We start from the raw sequence: 25,933 nt of genomic DNA on the forward strand, positions 1-25,933 counted from the left end.
GGATGCCAAGGTCCTCTTCTGTACTAATATTATTCTATGATTCAGGGACATTTAAGTGGCACATAATAGGCAGGGAAACAATAGGGCATGAATTAGAAGTTGTACATCTGCACAGCTGTGTTCTAAACAGCAGGCCATTATGATTATGCCCCTCAGGGATGAATGACTAAGTGGATTAGCCCTACGTTATCAGCATGTTCCCCAAGCATCTTTTGAAAAAAAGCCATTAAAGACAGAGTGGTCAATCTAGCCAATGCATAAGCTACTTACCACTTCTGCAAAGTAAATAAAACAGCAGAGATTATTAAAATTGTTATTCTGTGATTTAAGGATTTGTGCTGCTGAGAGAGAGCTGAGTGGAGGTGGAAGGGCCTCTGTATAAATCCTCCTCCTCATGGACTATTCTGGTTCTGCATATAGCAGTGAAGCATCTTGGGTAGCAGAAGATTCCTTACATGTCACAGTCAATTCAAAAGAGCAATACGAGTCATACAACTCGGAGATTTCCACTCATGACAGTCATATGTATAGCTAATGATGGACATTATTATACTGAATTAAGACCAGATTTATTTGAATAGTTTGAATGGTAATTATTGATAATCCCCATTATCCAATATTATTAACTTTTCTAAGAATCTGTAGAACAATTAATGCACGGAGCATGGCATGTGGACCAAGAAGCCCCATGGCAGCACAAATGCCTTGGCAGCAGCAAGGTGAGTCCCTTGGCTATGGTAGCCTCTCCATCAGCGGGCTCCCCTTCTCTGGTGCACATCCTACCTGATGTGGGCCACAGAGGAGAATCCTGCTTCCTCGATTTGAGCCTTTAGCTCCTTCAGTTCCCCCTCAGCTTTCCTCTTCTCCTCTAAGAGCTGGTGAATCTCAGCCCTCAGGTGGAGCGTTTCCTCCTGAAGACCCCTGTTACTGTCCCCTCCTGTCGTGGACGGAGGGGCAAGAGATACGTTCTGGGTCTCCACAGCTGCCAGGCTTTTCTCCAAAGCTACCTTGATGAGCTGAAAGAAAATCATGGTTTAAAGAAGTTAGTGCATTGAAGAGGATCTACGAGGAACATCAGATCACAAAGGCAGCCTTCTAGGGGACCAAAACAGGCAGACCTAAAAGGAGCTCCCCCTCTAGGACTCCTCAGCCACAAGGGCCCTAGAAACTGGTTTGGGTGAGAGGACATACCACACAAGCAGGGAGAATTGTTGCCACGGGCAGAGGTGGGTGAGGAAAAAACCACAAGCACACAACAAATTTAAAACAAAAGCAAACAAATGAGGTTTAAACAGGACTGGAGAGTGTGGATGCTGTGATTCTTCTCTTTCTGAGGGGACAGAGTTGTCCGGGAGTCTTCTCACCAGTCAGGAAGCTTCATCATCTCAACACTTGAGTCCTTGACTGCAAAGATCATGGCTAAGATACCAAAGCTCAAAGCCTGAGGCTGTAACTCAGACTCCAGAAAGGATGATTATGAGGAAGGATCTGGGCACTCAGGAATCAGCAGTCATAGTCAGAGAATTAGGGTATAGGTGGAGCTACAGTTAAGACAAAGCAACCTTAATTTCATTGGCAACAGGAGAATCACACTCTACAATTGCTGAGAAGTTAAAGTGAGGCCACCTGCCTAGCAACCAATTTCCCTTGTCGGTTATCACCTTATGCTGATGTTGCCAGCCAAACTCTCTCTACAAATCTAAGCACGTGAGAAGAAAACAAGCAGAAGCAATTTCCCATCACCTTTGTTTTTTGAGGATACTCTTGAAGTTACTCCTTAATGTTTCAACTAAAGCAGATTGTATAGTTTTTCCTCAGACAATATTTTAGGGCCTCCCTGGTGGCACAGTGGTTAAGAATCCGCCTGCCAATGCAGGGGACATGGGTTCAAGCCCTGGTCTGGGAAGATCTCACATGCCATGGAGCAACTAAGCCCGTGAGCCACAACTACTGAGCCCGCGTGCCACAACTACTGAAGCCTGTACACCTAGAGCCCACGCTCTGCAACAAGAGAAGCCACCGCAATGAGAAGCCCATGCACAGCAACGAAGACCCAACGCAGCCAAAAATAAACAAAATAAAAATAAATAATTTTTTAAAATTAATTTTTTAACTTTTAAACTTTTTTATTGTTCGTCTTGGGCTCCTCTCCAGCTTTTCCCATGCTTTTAAAAGTGTAGAAACCAAAACATGAGTCTGATAATCTACTTAGTGTATGACTAATCATTTTAGTATGTGAATTTCTTGCCTGTCTGTCAAATATTAATCTTATATCCCAATGTCATATTGGTTTCTTTTTTTTCAGTGGCAGCATTTTGGGGTTTTACTTAACTTCACGTCAATTTTGACCTCCCAATTTTCCAACTCTCCCCACAGCTATTTCTGGGTCATATTGTTTTCTTTTATCTCTATAAATGTAATGACTGGTACCTGTCACAAATTCATTCCGGCTATACAGAATCATTTCACAATCATCAAAGTCATCAAAATATTTATGTGCATCTCCATAAATCATGTAGTGGCCACTTGATTAGGGATGATTTGTAGAATTAATTATGTGCTTTATTGCTTCATTTAGGTCAGAAATATTGATATATTGGACAGAACAGGGCTCAGAGGAGCTTAAATGGATCAGTGATTAACAGCTGCTTGGCTTGGCACAAAGCCATTGACTGTTGCTTTGGACCTCGTAACAGCATGATAAAATCTAGGTTTCAGGTATGTCGTGGGGTTGATTCATATGGCATGTATGTGTAAAAGCATTTAGTAGCATAGCAGTTGAGGTTGTAAAGAGATGTGCGAGATACGCACCCATGTCAAAGAAGAAAGAGATGTCTCACACAGGTGCTCATTTCCTAGGCATCCAATCCCACCTGGGGTTGTAAGCCTGCGATTTGAGAGGCTCCTGCGAATGTGTTTCTATGGTTCTACTGCCAGGCTTAGTTGGACTGGTGGCCATCCCCGCATGTGCCACGAAGCACTTGGGTCAAAATAAAGGAAGGGGGACTGGATAAAACCACTTTTGAAAGTTTATGACCTCACCCTTCATTTAAATTATGTGACATTACCTTTCTAAATAAACTCTTTGCAACTAACTAAACAATGTCATCAGCTTTGAATATGGACACATTTATTCTTTTCTAAACCTTAAGGTTCCTTCTGCTTAAAAATGTCTAACTTTAATGATACCATCTATTTTTAAAGTGCCTTCTAGATGTATGTTATCTTCTATTGATTTAAATATACCTACTTTCTTTAAAAAGAAAAAATAAGACCCATGGAATGTTAATACCAGAAGGGACCTTAAGGTTCATCTGGTCTGATTTCTTACTTTTAAATGAGAAAATAGAGGTCTGATTTGTTCCCAGGCTAATTTGCCTTTTCATATTTCCATGTCCAAGGGAGTTTACTTTAGCTGCCTTGTCTGTAAAATTTAAATGTAAATGCATGAAAAGTGACTCAGGATCTAACCTTTTTATTTTTTTTCTTTAACATCTATGGAAAGCTAGTATTTCTATTGTTTTTCCGGAAGTAAAACCCCAGGGCTTCCAGTGTATGTGGTGGTAGTATGAATCCTTTAGTTCTATTGTTAATTACGTCTCTTATAGGTAGTTGTTGCTGTTGTTGTTTTTCACATTTCCTAATTCATCTATTCTATTGCTTCCATGGTATAATTCAACTTTTTTGTGTGCTGGTTTTTCATTTGCCCCATGGAGATCAATGTGCAGATCTGATCTCTTGTTTGAATAGAGTGGTTTTGTTTTAGTCCTATTCCTTCATACCTCCCACAGTGTAATTGATTTCTCAGACAGCATTAGGGTATTAAAAATGATCTTTTTTTCAAGTTCATCACTGACTCTCCTTTGCGGTTTTGATTGTTGATTAACTTTTCTCCATTGCAAAAATTCGAACAAAGAAAGGCAATGATTGATTACCCTAGTTTCTTTCACAGGAACTTCCTAGGTATTTGTTACAGATCTTACATTTGATTGGGAATGGAATTGTGTGAGAGGTATCTGAGGACAATTACCATCATGGCCAGGCCTGGCACTTCCTGAGGAGGGTGAGTCCAAAAATAAAGATGAAGCAATCTGCTTTGGCCAAGAGGTGGTTCTTGCCTTAAAAGGCACACAAAGTTGGATGTGTTTGTTAGGGGAAGTGTGCGTATGCTTGAGGTAGGAAGGGAGCTTGGTGTTGAGAATAAGGTCTACCTCCCAAGGACACAACTAGGAGACGCTCAGAGCTCAATCTTAAGGGACCAGTTCCCGGGAAACAAGCAAACACATTTTTGAGAATCTGGACACAAAACAGTTAGGACAAAACAAGCTTTATTTAATTGGTAGCAGGAGAGTCACACCAACAAACCTCAGAAAAGTTGAAGTAAGTTTACAATGATTTCACACACCTCCTTCCCCAAAACTGAAGATTGATTTTCAAGGAAAGGGGATACAGAGAAAAACAGTGCTTACCCAAGATATTTTTCATCCAACAGGTAAATACTTGTCTAACTTATTAAATATCTCCTATGCCAGGTGATAGGGAAGACATTGCAAGGGAAGTACAAATACCCCAATGTAAAGGTTTATTCCAGGCTTGGACTGACCTCAAAATGTGGTCTGATCATTTTCTCCACGCTCGGCTATAGAAAAGAAGGTTGAGGAAGAAGTGACTTTACAAACCAGTTTGCCTATAACTGAGAAGCAGAGTGAAGAACTCACGCTATCAGGCATAGTTTGGACCACATCAGTCGGAATCTGGTTCTCTCCGTATCTGTGTCTCCTGTTCACTTATTCTGAAGTTAACCCTGATCTAGACTAGCAATAACCATCAGTGACCTGCTGACATCCCAGTCTAGCTCTGTGTTAGAGTGGATATTTTCTCATCTTGCAGATCCCTCTCTCTCACCCAAGATCCTCAGTGAAATCAGGGAGTGAGAGGTAAGTGATCTGTCCAGAGGGGCAGTGGTGTACATAATTAAAATTACAAGCACCGGTTAGGAGGACTCAGAAGAAGCTGTCCAAGCAAAAAGAGAAGTGGAGTTCACGCAGGAACTCAAGGGAGAAGTTAGGGTCAGGTGTGTCTAGAGCAGCAAAAAGGGAATCTTGGTAGAAGGTAAAGAAACGGTGCTGAGGATGTGAGGTATTCCAGACAACTGCTTGTGTCCTCAAGAGTCAAAGACTGTGCCAAATCCTGTGAGATTTGGGGACTGCTCACTTGGGTCTTTCTGTTGGTTTATTAGACGTCTCCTCTTTTTCTTACGCAGGAGATGAAGAGGCAGACCCAGAAAGCCTCATGTCCCCTATAGTTTTCCTAATAGCTCCGAGGAGCCTATCACTGGAAAAGCCCAGCTGCTTCTGCAGAAGGACAGATACCAATGATCCACTTTCCCCTTAAAAACTCAGAGAGTCGCAGGCCTGGTCCATCCAGGACATATGATTGCTAAATGTCACTGGGCAAGGTGAAGACACATAGGAGTTCCAGTGAGTGCTATGGGATCACTATTGGTGACTTAATCTCTGAGGTCTAGGACATTCTACTCTTGAGCTTGAGAAAATGCTGGTTACACCTTCACTGATGGTCGGTGGGAACAATGTTTTAGCCTTGGGTACCAAGTTCTGAGGTTTGACAGGGGCTTGCTCTTGAAGTGTCATCTGCTGGTCATTGATGTGTCACAACCTGGGTAGCCTGTCAGGTTGCCCAACAAGGTTCTCTTTTATGTAGTGAGACTTCACTGAGAATGATCCCTGCTTTGGAAGCACTCCGATCCTCTTGGACTTCCTCAGAAAACACTCTCCCGAAGCAGGTCCTAGGCCTGCCACCTCCCCAAGCAGCCCTTCGATGACTCCCTGTCTTCTGTGATGTGTTTCAGTTACAAAAGCCCAAGAGGGTAAGTGTTCAGGTCTTGTTGTAAGTAAAAATTCTTCTGAAGCTATAGCTATAGACGGTACATAGGAGCAAAGGAGGGTGGTGGTGGGGGGGGGCAAGGAACAGGAGCACAAGATACAAGGAGTAAAAAGGGTGGATTGGAAAGAAAAATGGAGTGAGGATAGGGGTTGGCAAGGTGGCTGGGAGGGCAGGAAGAAGACCGGGAAGTGGTTTATCTAAAAAGATAGCTTCTCACTCCAGGCCCACAAGGGCTGCAGGAGACCACCAGTCCCCAAAGGGCTATGAGCTCTGCACCCTGGGGCCCCAGGACCTGACTTGGACTTACTTGCTGATGGCTATTGTGTGCAGCCTCCTCCTCAATACTGTCGGTGAACTCCGTGCTCGCATCCTCTGTGTCGTCCCCTGCAGCTGTACCTAGAAGTAGGTCCAGAAGAGAAAAGTGACTCCCTTCACACGTGCCTTCCAGACAGCAGCTAAAATTACACTCTTTTTGCCATCCGCCTCTGATTTCTTCCCTTCCCCACATGGATGGCCCCCTAGCCAGCAGGGCTGACAGGGAAAGCAGCACCAAGGTACCAACTCTGTAGAAAAGCTTTTTCACCATATCACTGATACTTTCTTGCTAACGCTCAAGCTTAAACCTCAAAACATAAGCTGGCTTGACTGCACAGACCTGTACCTAAGAAGTAGACTGTTAGATAGAGTGGTTACCCCCCTCACTTATTTCCAGAAAGCCAGAATTATTCCCCTCCAGCCACTGACTGTCTATGTAATAACTTTCCCTATTGTGACATGGGCCCAATGTGACAACTTTTTCCCACCATCGAGTGCTGAGAGGGTCCCTGATTTCCTTGGGGTTAGGGCAGCCCGGCTCCTCTCACACTTTTCCATTGCTGGGATCAGTCGTGAGTGGGGTGATAATCTCGCTGAGGAACCCTCCTCTAAGGGTCCTGTGTCCTACAGAAGCTCAGGGCTAGTCCAGCCCCACGGCAGACAACGGTTCAGCTGTTTCCTAACCCCTTCCTCTAACCTCCCCTCCTCCCACCTCCCTCAAACTCTTGTCCAATGCCAACATCCTGTGCCTGAAGGGTTTCCTGCACTGCTTTGTCCAAATGGAATTTAATCCATTCTTCCATTCCCCAAAGATGAACACAGTCACCCTGGGGTGCAAACATCTATGCCCTGCACTAAGGGACAGGTAGTTGCCGTTCATTGTCCAGGTTAAGGTCTAGGGCAGTGCTGACCAATAGAACTTTCTGCGATTTTATGCCTCTGCTGTTGGATTCAGTAGGCACTAGTCACATGTGGCTACTGAGCACTTGAAATGTGGCTAGCATGATTGAGGAACTGATTTTTTAATTTAATTTAAATTAATTTAAATTTAATTCAAATAGCCACACATGGCTGGTGGCTACCATATCAGACAGCACAAATCTAGGGCATTTCTTCTTCTCCACATCTGTTAAAATAAGACCATTCATCAAATTTTAGATTGAGACCTGTGGCCCACATTACTGATTTCTTCTGAAAGTGTAGGAATTTATAGTGGTTAATTCATTTGGAAACCAAAGAAAATCTACCGTGACACTCCCCGGGTCTTACAGAACCTGCTCAAGTTAGAGAACTTTGAGATCTAGTTCTGACCCTGGCCTCAGCAACCAACCTGTTAAAACTCCTCTTATGACCGCTGGGAAACCTGGGCCTCAAAGAGATTAGATGGCTTGACCTAGGTTACGTAGCTAGTTCTGGGTAAGAGCTGTGCCGAGATGGCAAGTCTCTGGGCTTTCAGGCAGAGGCAGCTCACTGTTCCCTCTGGTGACAAATCAGATCTTTGTCTCTTCCTCCAAGAGCAAAGAAGCTGCTCCTGAGCTCAGACATCTGTGAATGAAAGGCTCTGCATGAATAATGAGCATTCACTACCCTCAACAGGTAAGGTGAACAGGGCCAGTTCACACTTACGTTCCATCTCTTGGCATCTGCAAGTTTATACCAGGGATTTGCAATGGCCCAGGCCAATCTCATTAAAGTCCTAACAGCTTAATCTTTTGACTTATTCCCTGATCTTTACTGTGAATGTTAACTTTGGACTAAGGCAGTACCCTATTCAATAAAGCCCTACTCACAAGGAGGCACCTTTACCATTCAGCATCTTTAGAGATCCTTGGCAGACTGTGTACAGTAGGGATTTCCAATACTTACTTTTTCAAACCAGCTCTAGAACCATCTTATTCAGAACACTGGTTGTGTACAGGTGAGTGAACACACTTCCTAAGCTGTGGCTGCTTTGGAAACTCACTGAACCCAGGATGCTAATTCACTTGAGGACATCCCTATCATATTATGCTCATTTTGGAAAATCTTTCCCTGTACAGCAATAGCGATCAGAACGTTTTTCTTTCCTTGCAAAGAAAATGAATTGTCCCACTCGGTGATAGATTAAGAAAACACACTTTTCACATTGTTTCCCTTCTGAGTGTTGGACTAGAGAATGATCCTGTCGTTGAAGAAAGTTCAGCTCTATGAGGTCAGGATCCTCACCCCCATACCACTCTGGGGCCACATCCCATGATGATTCCTGTACTAGGTTCCAGAAGTAAGGTAAGTGGGGATTAGAAAGAGTGATTGTCACTGGCCTTGAAGGCTTTTGTCTAACCCTTTCTGCCCTCCACTTACCTTTGTCAACCTTTCTGATGCCACATCTCCATTTCTACATAATGTTCTCTCTTTAATTCACTCTGGGGCAGGATACCATGATTTTGACTTCATCAGGAGTTAAGTGGAGACAAAGCAAAAATGCCCATTTCATCCTGACATTCCACTACTAGGGGTTTTGTTTTCCTTATTCATTTTTACATCTAGCTCTGTCTGCCATACTTCCTTCAGGGCAGCTTTAAGGGTTGCTCAGCCCTTTACCAATTTGAATTAGAATGCTAAAGCCTTTTTTGTGTGTGTTTGTTTGAGGGGTAAAGTTAAAAAAAAATTTGTAGAAAACATTGGAATAAGTTATCCCACACAAGGTCCTATCTATAAGTTTATATTAGCCATTCCTTTCTGTTTTTACCATTTCTGTTTTTTTTAAAATGACAATAAAGGACTTCTCTTTTGTGGCAGATACCCTTCTCTATGCTTTTACAAAGCAACAAAACACTGTCTTCAGAACTAAGTTGGAACAGTACTTTAAATTTCTAATTTAAAGGTACTATATATTGATGAAGTGATTGCTTATGTTTGATAAATAAATAAAATGGTCCGCCACCTTTAGAATTTCTGAAAGCTAAGAATCTGTTCATTCAAATTTAACTTGCTTCTCCAGGTTTTATCTCCAGGATTAAGTTTTACATGTTAGACTGGAAATTTTATTAAAACATTTTATTTGAGGCTTCGATGGTAGTTTCTCAAGTTGTGGTTCTTTCAAGTTTCTAGGCTCTGAACCACACATAATGGAGGTGGTACCAAAACTTCCCTTTCTTAGATTTAGAAAATTATTTTCTACCAACTACCTGACTCTATAAAGTGTATAGAAATAAACTTCTATAATACTATAAAATCCTTGGGCAAAAATTTAAGTGGTATGCAAAAATAAGGTCTTTTTTTTCATCATTGAGGCAAAAATTCATACTTCTGTGCTTTTTAAATTGAGGATGGCATAATTATTGAGAACATGGACGCTGGAGCCAGATTGTCTAGGTTAGATTTCTGCTCCCGTCACTAGATACGTGACTTTAGACAACTCACCACCTTTCTGTAACTCAGTTCCATTACTTATTAATTAGGGTTAATAGTAATATCCACTCCATACACCTGTCAACTTTCAAGGGTTTGGTGCTTTTGAAGGGCTTAGAATAGTGGTTGGCAAACACTGTGTACTCAGTATATTGCCTTATTATTATTATTGTTTTAAATTATTGTTGGTAAACTGGTCTATGGGCTGAAAAGTTGAGGGTAGAAAAAGACCGTAGAACCTAAAAGTACTCAGCAGAAGAAAATTCTATACCTAATGTTTTTACTGGATGATCTTGATTGAGTCTATCTGTACTTCTTCACTGCTGAATATGTTTCCCCAACAGGAGGTTTGAAGTAACACTCTTATGTTCTCCCTACTTTGCAGGACAGTTGAAAAAACACAGATCTATCAGTAGATTAAGATGAACTCTTTTGAATAGGTTTGACAAATGGGATTCATCATCATTAAATAATAACTGTCTTAAAACTCCATCGTGCACAAACAAGCCTCGAGGGAAAGTCATGAAGTGTTATTTTAATTCTTCAGTAATGAGTCCCAACTAGGCTGCAACAAGACCATATTCTCCAAATTCTACTCTACCATCATTATTGTTTCCTTTTCAAGCCATTTATATGCAACCAACAGAAAAGGAGTAATATTTTCCCATAAAGTTACTCAGAACATAGGAGTCCTATCTGACTAATTTTGAAAGGGGATTCCAAGAGCTAAACTTTACAGCACGAACAAGTTTGCAGTGACAAGCGCCCGGCTGTTTTTCCCTCAGTGCCAGGCCCTTATGTCCTCTGGGCTCACCTCACTTTCACTCCTAGGCACTCTGCCATGTGCTCATTACAAGAACTCTCACCTGTTCACGTCATGAACCAACTATTGATGACTTAAATATTATGATGCTACATGAGAGGATCAAAGAAAAAAGGTCTCCTATCAAACTGCAGTATTACCTGCATCCATTCCCTTCTGGACCATAAGAAAACTTTAAGATTTCATATAATCTTCCATAAGCTTCTGCCAAGAAATAAAATTCTTTAACTAGACAGATTCTGATATTGGAACTGAAGTAGCTAGAAATCTGTTGTCTGCAGTCAAGCCCCTTCATGGTATATCTTTGTCTTTAAATTGCAACATCTCTTAGGTACCCTTCCAGCTTACAAGCTTACAATTCAGAAGGCAACTGTTTTCAGTGACTTAAAAGTCTGTAATGTCAAGGAATTCTTCCTGCTTATGATCTCTTTTTTCCTCAAAGAACACAAGAAGCAGGCCTTTCCAGGAACATACACAGGGACAGCACCACCCACCAAAACAATGGACTCCTCAAATTTTCATCCCACTTTCTACTACTCTCCTTCAGCAAGGAGAGCAAGAAATGTTTTTTTAAGGTAAAGTAGTCCATTTCACATTTCTGGGGGAAGTATAACGCTGTTTCTTTAGTCTCACTTCCTTGAGAGTAGAAAAATTCAGGTTTCTTCCCCTTCCTTTCTTTAGTTAAATTTCCTGAGTCTTATTTGACTTGGAATTTTAGTACAATAATCAATAGACTGATTCTCCTATAAGGGGGAAAAAAAGATATGAGCTTTCTCTACTTTTCTCATAAATCTTTTAAGAATGAAACCAAATAGTTACTGTTTGGCCTTTGATACTTTTATTGGATCAGTGACAGTTTTCTGTGTCTCAACTAAAGTAGCTGAAATTCTAACACTTATATATTAAAAAGTACACGCTCCATTTCAGCACAAATGTTAACACAATTTAACACAACACAGTGCCATGAAGAAATGAAAATTTACAGCTTGGTTTGGTGGGGAAATAGTCCTAGAAATAATCTAGCACCACGTTACTGGATTATTTAACATGTCACTTCCTTCTTCATTTAAATTGTTATGAATCACTCTAATTTTTCTCAACAGCCCTAAGACCAAAACTTTAAGTGGTAAAAGTAAACCTGCTTTTATTATCAAACTGATAGTACTTCATGGAAACAGACAGAAATTCATGGTTTATAAAACATACTTGTATATACACATGCCTCTAAAGTTCACAGATTGAGAGACAGGTTGGTATTTCAGAGCAGTGATTTTGATAATTGCAAAAGGAAGCACTGTATACTCATGTTATATACCAAAAACAAACCTACATGCATTTCCTAGACAATCATGAGTTCTCAAAGGGAACAAGGAAGTCCATTTGGTTCATGTACTTAATTAACAACCCTACTCTTCATATTACTTTAGATCAAACATTTTCTGATGTTGATGAACTTTCTATTTTATCCTTCCAGCTTTAGCAAGAAGAAAACAGTATGATAAAGATTTTTATTTCTGGAATTTGACTTTAAACAATAAAAAGGGAAAGTAATGCAAAAAGAATTAGTATGTCACTTTATAAGTTTAATTATTCTTATTTGAAATCTGATAAAATTAGTATTGTCAGCTCTACAGTTTTATGTGTCCCTTCCACTTCCCATCCTTTGTTGGAAGCAAATTATAAATTTGCTTTATTTGGGAAATTTCTTCGGGAAATTCATCCTGGCTCAGTGATTACATAGAAAGAAGTTGAGAACTTACCTTCTGTCAATACTCAAACTACTTAAAAGCAACATGGTAGTCTTTCAATCATAATAAAAAAGGCTTTAAAAAGTTACTGCTCCAAAAGTCTAGTGGGAGGGTGGCTTAAATCCATAGTCCAAAAAGTATTAAGATGCAGAAACTATTACCCCACAGAAATCACTCTGATGTACTGTCCCACTGACTCATTCCTTGTTTTTAAATTGGGTTGCCTTATATGCGCTCCATATTCCCAGCTATTCTTTCTACAGTACAAATGGTTCTATACTACCAAAGGGAGAAGAAAAGCTCTCTGAGCTCTACCCCAAAGAAAAATGAGAAAATACTCTATATGATTGTGTCTCACAGGATGTTAGTATCTGAAAAAGAAAGCTAACTTCATTTATCCCACCTCTAGTGCCATTTCTATAAGGCAGGATGGAAAATGGACTTTAAAAGTGTGTGGGTCACTGTATGCCTTCCCGACTCCCTAGGAAGTTTGTGATATATCCCTGCACACTGCCTGCAGGCCTCTAGAATTACTACTGAGACCCTAGTTGAAGAGGCAACTTGAGTTTTTCAGGGACATGAAGAGTCTGTGACTTTTTCAAATAAAAAGACCAAGAAACCAGAAAATGGTAACTTTATCCTAACAACAGGAACTAGAGTTTTCCAATACTAGCTCAAGGAAAGCAAAGGTATTAAATTATAGTTTCCTCTAGGGCTTACAGTCCAAAGGGAAGTGACTTTAGGTAGGTCAGTCAACCTTTATTCCTCAGTGAAAGGAGCAGTTTTGGGTGTAATCTGATCTATTCCTTCTTTCCCTAATCAGAAGACTCTAGATCCAACTAGAAGACTGAAGCAGAGAGAATTGAAATCAATTTTCTTGAACTGTTTTGAAGCTATGAACCAAACCTCTCAACCAGATACTGAATTAGAAGCATAAGTAAGCATAAAAGTGATAGGTCTTTTATGTACATCTGCCATTTATGTATAAACTGTGCAAGTAGAATAAACGAAAGAACCTCCTAAGGAAACTCGTGGCTTGGATCTAATATCCTATCCAGGTCAAGATTTTCTTGATCTTTAACAGATCTCTCACTATACATAATGACAAAGACAAATCTTTAAAAATATGAAGGAGGAAGCGGAGGAACCAAAAATATTGCTACCATCCACAACTGAATGAAGAGAGGTGGGTGTGGGAGAGGGTTGGGTCATGGGGGATAAGGATAGAAGTACACCCCATCAAAGTAAAAGGTTGACAATGTTAAAATAGTCCCATCAGGCCTTTTCAGAAAAAGTTATAACTTGGCTAAATAGCTAAAAAGAGAACACCAGAAAAATGTCGATTTATACTAGGCACTAACAATCACCAGACTTCAATGATATAGTTTAAAACTGTAATAGAAAAGAGTTTAGGGGAAATATCTGTCAAAAGGACTCCATTTCACTCATTAAATAAATCTTCTTGGAGGTCCTTTTCAACTCTCTAGCTCTAAAACCTATAGACTTCAACTACCCTGACCTCTTACAACCATTACAACCAAAAAGGAAATGTGAGAAAGACCAAATCTATCAATATGCATTTTTCTCAATTTAAGGTCTATGCTTCCAATTAAGCATAGCCTGAGTGAGAATTTCATTTCATTTTCTTTCACACTTTTTATTCAAGCAGAAGGTTCTATAAGCACACAATGCTTTATCTAAAATTATTGTAAGGTTGAAAAATGCCTGGCAAAAGTAGAATAATTCAGTAAGAGAAAATGTCTGTGCCCCTGAAGAAAGAATGGAATCATATTATAGCATGCTAAATATGATTATATGAATGATGTGGCCAAAGCATCATCTATCTGTGGGATACAGAACAAAATGCATTAGAATCATGTTCTCTAATAAGATGCCAAATTACCACACAAAATTGTTAGACCAGCAAGCTCTCTCCAGTTAGTGCTGTTTGCAAGCCTCATTCCAGCTATACAGACCAGAAAGTCAGTACCAGATTTTAGTCACATCTACGTTATCAAGACCAAACTTTTAATTTCTCTTGTGCCACTAAATCACCTAATTTTCTAAAATGTTTCCCAAGGACCAATATCAAAGGTAAGTAGCTATAGCACAAGTTACTCTATCTTTTCAAGATCCAAATCAGGACTAGAATTCACTTACTTTCTCCCCCAATCTACGTATTTTGTCCATTGTTCAGTAGGAAGTTGAGTTTCTCATTATTCACCCCACTACCTTAATATTTCAAACACTTAGCAACTGTTCAAGATAACAAGGGAAATTCCTATTCTCGTTGGAGAATGACAGAAACAGAAGTAGTAGTTTACATAAATTACTGTAATCACTATGAGCCATTAGAACCCAAATATCACCCATGGTTGGATCTTAATAGGAAACTTAGAAAGTGTCATTGGTCTATTAGTAAAAATAAGGAAAGGCATTTCTTAAATGCCTTGTAATCATATGACAGGCTAGTCTTTGGTGGGGTGATATTTCTACAGCTCGATTACCCTCCTCTTTACTTCTACAACGTTACAGAGCTTTGTGCAGGAAAGGGTCACCAAACATTGGAAGACTAAGAAAAAATGGATGATTCTGCTTATACTTCCAATCTCCTTTCTTAAATGATCCCTGTACCACCCAAAGCCTATTAAAACTGAAAAGCTTTCCATTAAGAGGAAAGCTTATGGCTACCAATCTTTTACAAACTATCAGTACTTAATCAGAGAATTCCATGGTGTTTCTCCAGCAGAATATTTTCTTCCCTGTCCATTTTAGAGTGACAGATGCTCTATCTGTTACAGGCGTGGCTAAGGTTACAGAAACTTGACAGAATTTATAAGGTAAGCGAGCCATGTCAACACATGAATGTGAAAGAAATAAAAGTGTCATGTAAAAAATGGAGGGCAAAAAGAAAAACCACTGTGCTCCACCTTGTTTAAAAAGGGTACTCGGTCACATTTATGGGGCTAAAGAGCCTCAATCCCTATTCACCAAATTCCATGTTTAAAAACTGAAACCTCAGCTTCTAATCTAGGAAATTAATTCCAGCAGAAATAACAAACCTTATGGGTTAGCAAGGCTCCAAAGTAACCTTGGTTACTTTTTATACTCTTGACATTTAAGATACCAGAAGTATAATCTCAAGGGCCCCCTTCCTTACATCTGTCATGTTGAAATAAGAAAGCATTGAGACGATGACCAAAACCTAGAAAGATCTGCGACATTTCTTTCTAAACTATTCAAACACATCAAAGCCAGAAGCCTATTACTTATTGTAATATGGAGAAATGCAAAAGCATTAAAAAGTAAAAAATACAGGACTCCATCTAGTGCCATTACCAAATTAAAAATATGCAAGAAATATTCTCTTCTAGTCATAATGAGTTATTTGGTGAAATACTGAATTTAAAGGGGGACATTACATTTGAAATTATCTTTTTATATAGAGAATTCTGACTCTGGAAGACTTGGGAGCTTTCTTAAAGTTGTGTTCTGACTAGATACAATACCCTTAGTTTAAAGAAAAAAAATTTAATGGAATTTAATCTGCACCTAATCTAATTTCACTGTCATTCAATAATCAACTCTGAAACAATATTAGAGGTAAAGGTTTACTATAAACACTTTAACAGTCTTTGCCTCTGCTCTTTAACTTGGCCTTCCAAATACTTTCAGTCTATTATTGCAAAACTTGGCTTTGGTTACCTTCTGATAAGGATTATACCACTTTTGCAAAGTCATTCTTATAGACTCTCAATCTCTTCTCTCTCTCTTATCTTGAAACTTTTACTTGATTAAAAAATTGCTCTCACTCAAAGAGCAGGAGTTGATTGAATGGCAAAAATAATACACACGCATGCATTTATGACATGATGTGGAACATAGGAAATGGATTGTGAAAGTGGGGGAGGAATAAACTTTATTGGCCCGTAGAAGGGATGAGGGAAAAGAAGGAAGGGCTGGGGAAAAGAATGAAAACAGGTGGGAAAACTAAAATGGAATGATTTATAGTGTGCAAATATACTTTGTAACCTCCACCATTCAACTTAGAGACAGCTATGTACAGTGAAATACAGGTAGACTAAAGTGAGTTTCACTTTGTAGTTGATGCTACTTGTACCAGTTCTATCATTAGTAAGTCACTGTTTAATTCTGCCAAAGTCAGACAAGGCTCTCTGGTTAGTGCAAACAAGGGTCTCCATCCCGGGCTGCAGTCTGACCCGCCAGTGCTCAGAAGGCATGCTCGTGACGAACTCGCACACTTTCCAGTTCCCCACCTCCAATGGCGGCCAGGGTCTCCAGCCTGCTTAAGCGCTCCAGGCTTCTTCCAAGAACTTCTTCTAGCCGACTGCGTATCACCTGGGCCCCTTCTAGTTCCACCTGCAGAGTTCGGTCTCTCTCAGAGCTGATTAAACATGCCATACATGGAAGGAAAATGGATTAGCCATCAATGTAATGAGTCAACAGATGCTTCCAAAGAGCCGTCAGTGTCACTCTGAGCCATGAGACTTCTGGAGTAATTGTTCTCTAGGACACAGTAAATGAATGTGGTCTTTGTTGTGGCCCTTGTGTTCAATGCTGATAGATTAGCAAGGCCTGCTTTCTGTAAAGTTTGTCCCTTTATCCTAGATTCTGGGCCAATTTGACATAAAATTATAGTTCCTAATATTTATCTCACACCCCTATAGCCCACTAAGAGAAATTTCATTTTTTAACTAAAAGCATTAGTTTCTGAAAAGCCAAAACCCAGGAAAAACTAAATGCAAACTGAATCGATATTGAGCCAAGTAGGGTCGCTACTGAAGATATTTGTTTTCTCATTTGTTACCGAAAATTGACAGTGCTCTAAAAAGGAATCCAGTTCACAAAGATGCAGAGATTCTTTACAAAGTAACACAAGTGGTCCTATTTTACCTTTCCTCTGCCTTCATTTTCTTGAAGGAGAAAGAAAAAAAATTTTTTTAACTCAAAAATAAATTAGAAAAAACTGAATAGTAAAAGAATACAAATTAGGAAAGAGAGAAAGGGGCTAGGAGGGAAGGCAAAATAAGAAAAAAAATTAAGGGAATATAAAATGAACCAGAAGGATATAATATACATGACCAAAAATCAAGAGGTACAGGAAAATAGATTCATCGTGATGGCTATGAGTAATCCTGGGGTAATACTAGCCATAACAACAATTATATTTTCTTCAGTTATATTCAATGAGTATCAGTGCCCTTTATAGTCTTATAATGAAGCAGGCTTTAATAGGACATGGATTAGAGACAGGAAAGAAACATACAATGAGTGCTTACTATATGCAAGCATTACTTTAGACACCTGACACGTCTCCTCATTTGATCTTTGCAATAGCTACATGAAATGGATGCTATTCCTGACTTAAGATTTAGACACTGAGGCTCAGAGCAATCCCTACAACTAGTGACAAGTCGGGTAGTCCCAGTTATGATTTTCTTTTTCTCCCTCCTTGTATACTGTAAGCATCTGCACTTAATGAGGAATAAAAGGAAAAACAGTGCAGTCACTCTCTTACCTCTCTGGATGGGCATGGAACTTCACCAGACTGCTATAGAGCTGTCTCTCTGCTTGTAAGGCCTCATTGAGCCGACTCCGTTCATCTACCAGTCCTTCTAGCATCAGCAGCAACTGAGGGAAAAAGAATAGAAGCAACATGCAAATAGAGACATGAAGCCACAGTTAATCCTGAGAAAGAGACCAAAAGAATGTATTAGCATGAACTATGACTCAAAAAGCTCACTATCTCATTACTGACTTAACCTTTCTACATATAGTATGTTACAGTTTTCAAGTCAATGCCATATTATCTATGTTTATCTTTAAAACTCTATCAGGGGCTTCCCTGGTCGGTGCAGTGGTTAAGAATCCGCCTGCCAATGGAGGGGACACGGGTTCAAGCCCTGATCCAGGAAGATCCCACATGCCATGGAGCAACTAAGCCCGTGCACCACAACTACTGAGCCTGAGCTCTAGAACCCGCAGGCCACAACTACTGAGCCCGCATGCCACAACTACTGAAGCCTGCGCACCTAGAGCCCGTGCTCCGCAACAAGAGAAACCACCACAATGAGAAGCCTGCGCACCACAACAAAGAGTAGCCCCTGCTCACCACAACTAGAGAAAGCCCGCGCGCAGCAACGAAAACCCAATGCAGCCAAAAATAAATAAAATAAATTAATTAAAAAAAAAAAAACTCTATCAGGCAGAATTCAAATATGGGAGCAAGAAGAAGAAAGAGGAGAGCGAAGCCAGAAGGACAGGAAAGAGGCCAAAAGAAGGAGTGGGAGAGAACGCAAGGGAAGGGCAAGAGGGAAACATACAATAGGATTTACCAGTACTCTTCATTCATTCAATAAACATTTATGGGGCACCTTCTATGTGCCAGACTCTGTTCTAAGGATAAGCTTACTATCTAGTGGGGGGAAAAGACATTCATGAGTCACAGACACATGTCATTGTGAGCTACGGTAAGTGCTATAAAGAAGATGAGCTATGATAGTGCATAACCGCAGAGATCTATTTAAGTGAACTGGTAGAGTTAAAAGCTAGCTTGGAATGAGTAGTTAGTGAGAGAGATGATAGTGGAGACAGGGAGGAGTACAGGCAAACAAGTCATTTTAAGAAGCTTGGCATTAAAGAGAGGTCACATATGGGACAGCAGTTACAAAGGAACTACACGTGGGAGAAAAGAGCATCTGTGGCTGCTACTGACCAAGGCAGGGAACTTTAGAGCACAGATTTTCTAGGAAATTCCATCAACAGACACCTTCATAAGTAATTGAGATTGACGGCTTGTTCATTGTTTATCTCACAGTAAAAAATAAGGTTTGTAATTCAATAACTTACTTGTTGTCTTCGGTTTCCAGAAGTTTCCTGACCCTGTGATTCTACTGAAGCAACTTTTTCCCGAAGAAGTAAGACTTCTTGGGTCAGGCGTTCCATAGCTGGTATGTCTTCAGGATCAACCAGCTGCATTTGCAGGTCCTAAAAGTCAAAAACAAGTATAGCAATAAAAATATTGGGTTGCCCCAAAAGTTTGGGTTTTTCCATAAGATCTTATGGAAAAACCCAAACGAACTTTTTGGCCAACCCAATAAGTAATAAAAACGCTATTCAGCACAGGAACAAAGTAACAAATCTCTTGAAATAGTCTGCTATACTTTAAGTGGGATATTAATAAGCCGTATGACGGTAACAATAGCTTCTTTATGAAATCTTAGCAACTCTGACATAAACCAGAGAGAATACGGCAATATCAAGAGGCTCAAACTAACAGTGCATAAGAAGACTCAATGTATCCAAGTGTTGTCTGAAGGTGCCCTACAGGTATTCTGAGCTGTAATCATTTCCAATAGTCTTTAAAAAGCTTTGAAAGACCTTTATGAGGTCTTCTTTAATCTGTATTGTCCTGGTCAGGGACTCCATATCAGCAGCCTGCACCTGCAGCTCTTCCTCTTGCACAGCCATCATGGACTGGAGGGCAGAGAGTTCCATCTGTGGAGAAAGAAATCCTGAAGTCAGTGGGTAGAGGAAACAATACGTGGCACAATTACATTTTAACACTGAAGCAAATGCTTTTCCATATCTTATCACTATCAGCCAGTAGTGCAAATAGAAACTAGAACATGAATAGTGCGCTACTGGATCAGATCAATAAACGGCACTGTGCAGTACGAAAGGGTGTTTCATGGGAAGTTGTAATGTGGTTTTAATGATGTCCTCCATCTTTGTTAGCACTACAAAACATACCAAATTTGTTTAATTAATGAGTTTATTATACTACTTTAAAAAATGGGTTACCATTAGCAGATGCAAGAATAGATGTTTTTCTTTACCTAAGTATTTCAGCTAAAAGATTAAAAAAAGACAGAATATCTCCATTTTTGCAAGCCTTAATGAATTAATAGAGGCATCGATCATCAATATCACAAGAGATCACCAAACATTACACACCTCCTGATGGAAGAACACACCACCACCTATGAAGAAGTCCTACCAAGAGTTAACACTGTAGGCCCTAAACGTTCAATGTTGTATCTTTCATCTCTCCTCACCAGAAAATGACAGCCAAATATTCGATTATGATAATTTCCACAGCTGCGAACACTTACTAGGTGCTTATTACTGTGTTCCAGTCCTTATAAAAAATACTTTGTATATATTTAATCCTTTTAACAAACCTAATGACTTGGCTTCTGCCCACTTTTTCAACCTCAATATGAACCATTTTCTACCTCATTCATGATTTTCTAGGCACGCTGGACTTTTTCTGTTCTAGGAATACCAGACTTTCTCTTGACTCAGAGCCGTTGCACCTACTATTCCCTCTGCTTGAAATATCTTCCCGAGTTGCCTCCTTCTCATCCTCGAGTCCCAGCTTACACGGCATCTGCTCAGAGAAGCATTCTCTAGCCACTCTATCTCAAATGGTCCCATACATGTTCCTTTCTATTATTTCCCTCATATCGCTTATCACAATCTGTAATTATATTATTTGTTGTCTGAATCTCCCCAGGAGGAATTAATTACATAGGGTCAGGGACTTTGTTGATTTTGTTCCCTATTCATCCCCACCGCTTGCCCTGGCTTAGAGAAGGTACCCATATAGCTGATGAACGAAAGAATGAGTGAATCCTCCCAACAACCCTACAGGATAACTACTCTTCTACTCCTCAATTTACAGATGAGGTGACTGAGGCCGAGAGAAATTAAGGAACTTGTTCAAAATCAGAGCCAGTAAGTGGTAGATCCAGAATGTAAACTCAAGGAAGTAGACTCAGAGCCACCAGGCTATGTCTTATATGCTTCATGGTAATGGCAAGTTATTTGTAAGTAAACATTTTAAGGAAATATTTTGAGATAATTTTTTAAAAGTAGTTGTGACAAGTGAAGATGGATGACACATAGCTAGTTTAAGGTGTAATCAAGCTTCCTAAAGGAAGCAGCACCTTTTTCCTTAAGTAATATAAAACGTAAGTTATAAGCAATAAAAATTTTACTTGTGTATCTTTTTTTTTTTTAATAAATTTACTTATTTATTTTCTTTTTGGCTGTGTTGGGTCTTCATTGCTGCGCGCGGGCTTTCTCTAGTTGTGGCGAGCGGGGGCTACTCTTCGCTAAGGTGCGCAGGCTTCTCATTGTGGTGGCTTCTCTTGTTGCGGAGCATGGGCTCTAGGTGCGTGGGCTTCAGTAGTTGTGGCATGAGGGCTCAGTAGTTGGGCTCGCGGGCTCTAGAGCGCAGGCTCAGTAGTTGTGGTGCACGGGCTTAGTTGCTCCGCGGCATGTGGGATCTTCCTGGACCAGGGCTCGAACCTGTGTCCCCTGCATTGGCAGATGGATTCTTAACCACTGCGCCACCAGGGAAGTCCTACTTGTGTATCTTTTAACTCCATCAATGCTTATAGAATCACTGTGTGGGCTTATGATGGTTTATAACTATACAAAGATATTTGATGATTCTGGGCTACTGTGGCAGATTAGGAGGAAATGCTTCTCATATTTCCTTCCTTGTTGAAGGAGCTCAGTTACTGTAACTCCTGACCTCTCTCCACCCCTTTACTCACTCAACCCTAGGCAGGCCAAAGGGACTTAACAGTAGACAGGGGAAGAATAAACCAAGCAAGCTTGACTTAGTTCCACCTTTCCTCTTCTTGGGAGACAGCTGCCTGTAGGAAGCCACTGCTTCTCCAAAGGCAAGCTCTTCCCCACCATGCAGAATGGTCTGCTGAGGCCCAGCGTTGCCTGTCTGGGCAGATAAGTCTACCTAATTCTGGGGATTGGCCAGCAGGCCAACTTAGTTCTTGCATTAAATTCTCTATGTAAGACTTTATCAGTAATACAGTTGATAAAGTACCAAACTATCTGCCACTATTTTGTTTCATTTCTCATTTTGTTCAGATCTTGGGTATGGAAAAAGGGGTGCTCTTTATTAGGCCCTCGTCAGAGACCTCTGCCATTTTATATCGAGGTAGTTGCACCATTGAAGAAACATGAAAACATGAAGAAAAAACATTATTGCAGCATGCTAAAGGTCTGCAGTCAGATAGACATGGGTCTTAAATCTTGGCATAATCTCCTGAACAAGGCAATTTAAACTGAGTTTCAGATTCTTCAATTGTAAAATGGGAATAATATCTACTTTTCAGGGTTATATGAGAATAGAGAAAATGTATTAAAGTGTGTGGCACATAGCAGGCAATCAGTGAATGATAACTATTATTACCACCACTACTATTATCTCAAGGGAGTAGGGGGAATGTTGAAAAATCTGGGAAAATCTATATGGCTTTGGTAAATACCTAATATGAGAGGAAAAGTGATAATGAAAATACATAGCATTGAATTGAGAAGTTGTAGTTGATTAAGAACATACAGACGTGAGCAATAGAGCTAAATATAACTCACTCAAAATACCCATCTTTTTCTTTTAAATATTTTTCTTCAAAATATTTATTTATAGTCATTATAATTTTATGATCCTGAAAACAGGACAAAACCAAAAGTAACATTACTCTTAACTGAATATATGTGAGATAAATAGGAACAGCATGTGGCAACTAAATTATCTGACATGATAATGGCTAGGGCAGAACCAAAAAAAAGGAGGGGAACTAGGGGATTTTTTAAACTAGCATTTTTAAAATGCCACACAATTTCATATCCTCAAAACTTGAGTCATATAACTCTGTAAGGAGAAATATGGTAATGAAAAGAGAAATTAGAGGTACAATAAGATAATTTTATCACAAATATGAATGCAGGTTTTATATTATAGATGTAACTATGACAAAGAGGTAGAACAAAACTGAGGAGCTATACAGACTAGCCAGCTAAACTTAATTTAGGAACCCATGACACTGACCGATCTTCTAAAATAGAGGCCATAGTAACATAAAGGCTTTCAGTTTTAGTCTATAGCTCTATACTGTGGCCCTAATGCTTCTTCTACATCACAGTACAAACAACTAGCTGTATAGGGAAGAAGAAGTGGAAGGGATTCTGTAAGGCTGAGAGGCCTCTTCTAAGAAAACTGATGAAACCTCTATCGCTAGAAATAGAGCATATGAATGGGAAAAATTATCTGCTCCAGGAAATGACTTCTTAGGAAGTGTTTTGAGTCACAAAAGACTTGAGTTTAAATCTTAGCTTTAGCATTTTATAGCCATATAACTCTTCCCCACCTCCACGTTTTAAAACAGTGTTTCAGCTTCTTCATCTATAAAATAGGGCCAATATGACTTACTTAGCAGAGCTGTAAGTAATAGTGCTAATTCAAGTATCCAGTACAGTGCACTGCATATAGCAAGTACTCAATAAACGTGGGTCCTTCTCAAATTTCTCTTGTTCCATGTTTCTAAAACTAATTTCATGGATCTAATGTCATAATTCTAAGCAGCAATTATATAGCACTTCATTTTTTCACAAGTCCTTTGTAATTATTTTATTCCGGTTAGCAATGGGCAGAGAAAGCTGTGTTTTTTCAGCACTTAAAAAGTTTTAATGATCCCCATTATAAATAACAAGAGCATCTTGGTGAGAAATGTGTATATAAAGGGATTTCTATTTTTCTCCAGAAAGAAAAAAGGCTCAACTTGCATTTGGACCCAGATATTATACTTGGAGAATTTTACTCTTTTAAATATGAAGTATTTTGAAAAAAACAGGAATTAAGAAATTAGGCTTAACAAGAAAACTCACCCGACTCTCTCTTTCTTTTTTAGCCATGAGCTCAAGTTCCTCTTTGGCATTACTCAGTTCTTTTTCCAGCCCTACAACCGTATCCAAGTCTCCTAAAAATGAATACATAATGCTAGTTATAATCAGTATCAACATAATGTGATCTTTGCTGCCTTGTTTCTAAGGAATTTAAGATACAACCCAACAACAACAAAACACATATGCACAGGTTGTTCTTTGCAGCATTATTTGTAATAGCAAAATACTGCAACCAACCTACAAGCCTATAAAAGAATGAATAAAGCATAGTGTATCCACACAGTGAAGTACTATATATAGCCATAAAAAAGAATGAGGAATATCTTTATGAACTGATACGGAGTGATATCCAAGATATTAAGTACAACAAGCTGGGCACAGAAGAATACATCTAGTGAAGTATGTTTTATATTAGGAAAAGGGGAAATAAGAACATACACATACACATCACATATACACATGGGATTAATCTGCTTATTTTTGCAAAAAGGAACACAGGAAGGATACCTCAGAAATGAAACTGGTTGTCTTCAAGGGATGAGTAAAAATAGGAGAGAAAGGACAGGGAAGTAGATGGGACTTCTGAGTACACTTTTCTATATTTTTGAGCTTTGAACCACGTTAATGTTTTATTATTAACGTGTAAAGTTAGTTCCACAATGAGGAAGCAAAAGCCAAACATTGAATACTCACATAAATAAATGAAACTAAATAGCAAATTGATAAGGTAACCACCCAGAAGATAATAAAAAAAATTAATCCAAATAATGTTTGAACTCAGTATTCTAACTCTACACCCTTGGTGGGAAATATTCTAAGGATAAAAAGAATTATAAAGAAATTTTAAACATTATTTAATAGATTTAGTGTTGATAGTGGTATTCATGTAGCCATTCTGAAACTATTTTTGTGTACTGTGCAAATGTATAAATATAGTGATGTTACAGGTAACCAGGTTTCTCAATGTTGGGAGACGGCAGATACAAATACGAAATAACGGAAAGAAAGAACTTGTATTGTTTAACTGGAATTAGAGGAATCAGTATCAAATGGAGATATATATATGTGTGTGTGTGTGTGTATATATACACACACACACACACACACACACATGCTCACACATATACATATAAACATTCTTAGCTCTGTTCACTTAAAAGGGCCTAGAAGCAAATGACATACCTGTAGCTATGAACCTATCTTATGTCCAGATATTAGTATATAAATGCCATTACCCACTAAAAGGAACCAGAGAGCTCCTTGAAGTAATGGATAATTTCAGGGCGGAGGTAGGCAAAGTAAAAGAAAATCACAGAACATCTTATTGTGCCAGAAAGTATGGAAGTGCTCAAAAACAGATGGGGAAATACTGAAAGGACAGAGGAACAGCTTGAAGGGGCTCCAATTGGCCAAATCCGGGATAATTTGGTTATCAAATGGAATAATGACAGAAATGGATAATAAAATGATTTTTTTTAAAAAAAGAACCCATTACTCCATACTGATATAAACAAACGGAGTAGGAAGAATAGGGAAAGGGCATCTCTTCTTTATAAAAGAATACACACTACTAAACAAAGAAGGAATTTTAGAAATAGAAAATCTCTTTTTAAACTACCAAATAGTGAGTTCAAACAAGCTGAAAGGATGCTAAAAACCACTGCGTGAATGACTGTGGGAAAGCAGAACTATCAACATCTCAAGGCATTTGCTGGCAGATCACTTATTAATTACAAAGGGGAAAATGAGCCTTTAGAGTGGAGACATCTGGCAGATACAACCTTAACCAAACAACTAAACTTAATATCACCGAGCATAACACAAACTGATACCATGTGCTCCTGATGTGATGCACTGAGAAAGACATCATCCACGTAGTATTCTTGCCAAAGATGTTTAACTTGAATCTAACCATGAGGAAACAATCAGAGTCAAATTGAGGGCCATTAGCTGGCCCAGAGTTTTAAAAAATGCCAATGTCAGAGAACAGACTTGTGGTTGTCAAGGAGGGCCG

At 39.3% G+C, this 25,933-nt stretch overlaps 1 protein-coding gene across 8 annotated transcripts in view; it reads right to left on the reverse strand.

Moving 5' to 3' along the window:
* PDE4DIP (phosphodiesterase 4D interacting protein) overlaps positions 1–25,933 on the reverse strand; it is a 204,184-nt gene that overhangs the window by 39,289 nt on the left and 138,962 nt on the right. For 6 of the 8 annotated variants that reach the window (XM_061183609.1, XM_061183602.1, XM_061183604.1 and 3 more), the window contains 7 exons: positions 23,902–23,993; positions 19,582–19,698; positions 19,051–19,188; positions 17,720–17,832; positions 16,458–16,585; positions 6,212–6,300; positions 784–1,016 (listed from right to left, as the gene is read on the reverse strand). In XM_061183609.1, coding sequence (XP_061039592.1) covers positions 784–1,016; positions 6,212–6,300; positions 16,458–16,585; positions 17,720–17,832; positions 19,051–19,188; positions 19,582–19,698; positions 23,902–23,993 — 910 coding nt within the window. Of the gene's footprint in view, positions 1–783; positions 1,017–4,472; positions 4,640–6,211; positions 6,301–15,804; positions 16,586–17,719; positions 17,833–19,050; positions 19,189–19,581; positions 19,699–23,901; positions 23,994–25,933 lie in introns of those variants that run through there. The other 2 variants (XM_061183606.1, XM_061183607.1) reach the window with 2 other exon arrangements.

This window comes from Eubalaena glacialis, chromosome 3 (assembly GCF_028564815.1).
Source record: "Eubalaena glacialis isolate mEubGla1 chromosome 3, mEubGla1.1.hap2.+ XY, whole genome shotgun sequence".
In the NCBI taxonomy this organism is placed as follows: Eukaryota; Metazoa; Chordata; class Mammalia; order Artiodactyla; family Balaenidae; genus Eubalaena; species Eubalaena glacialis.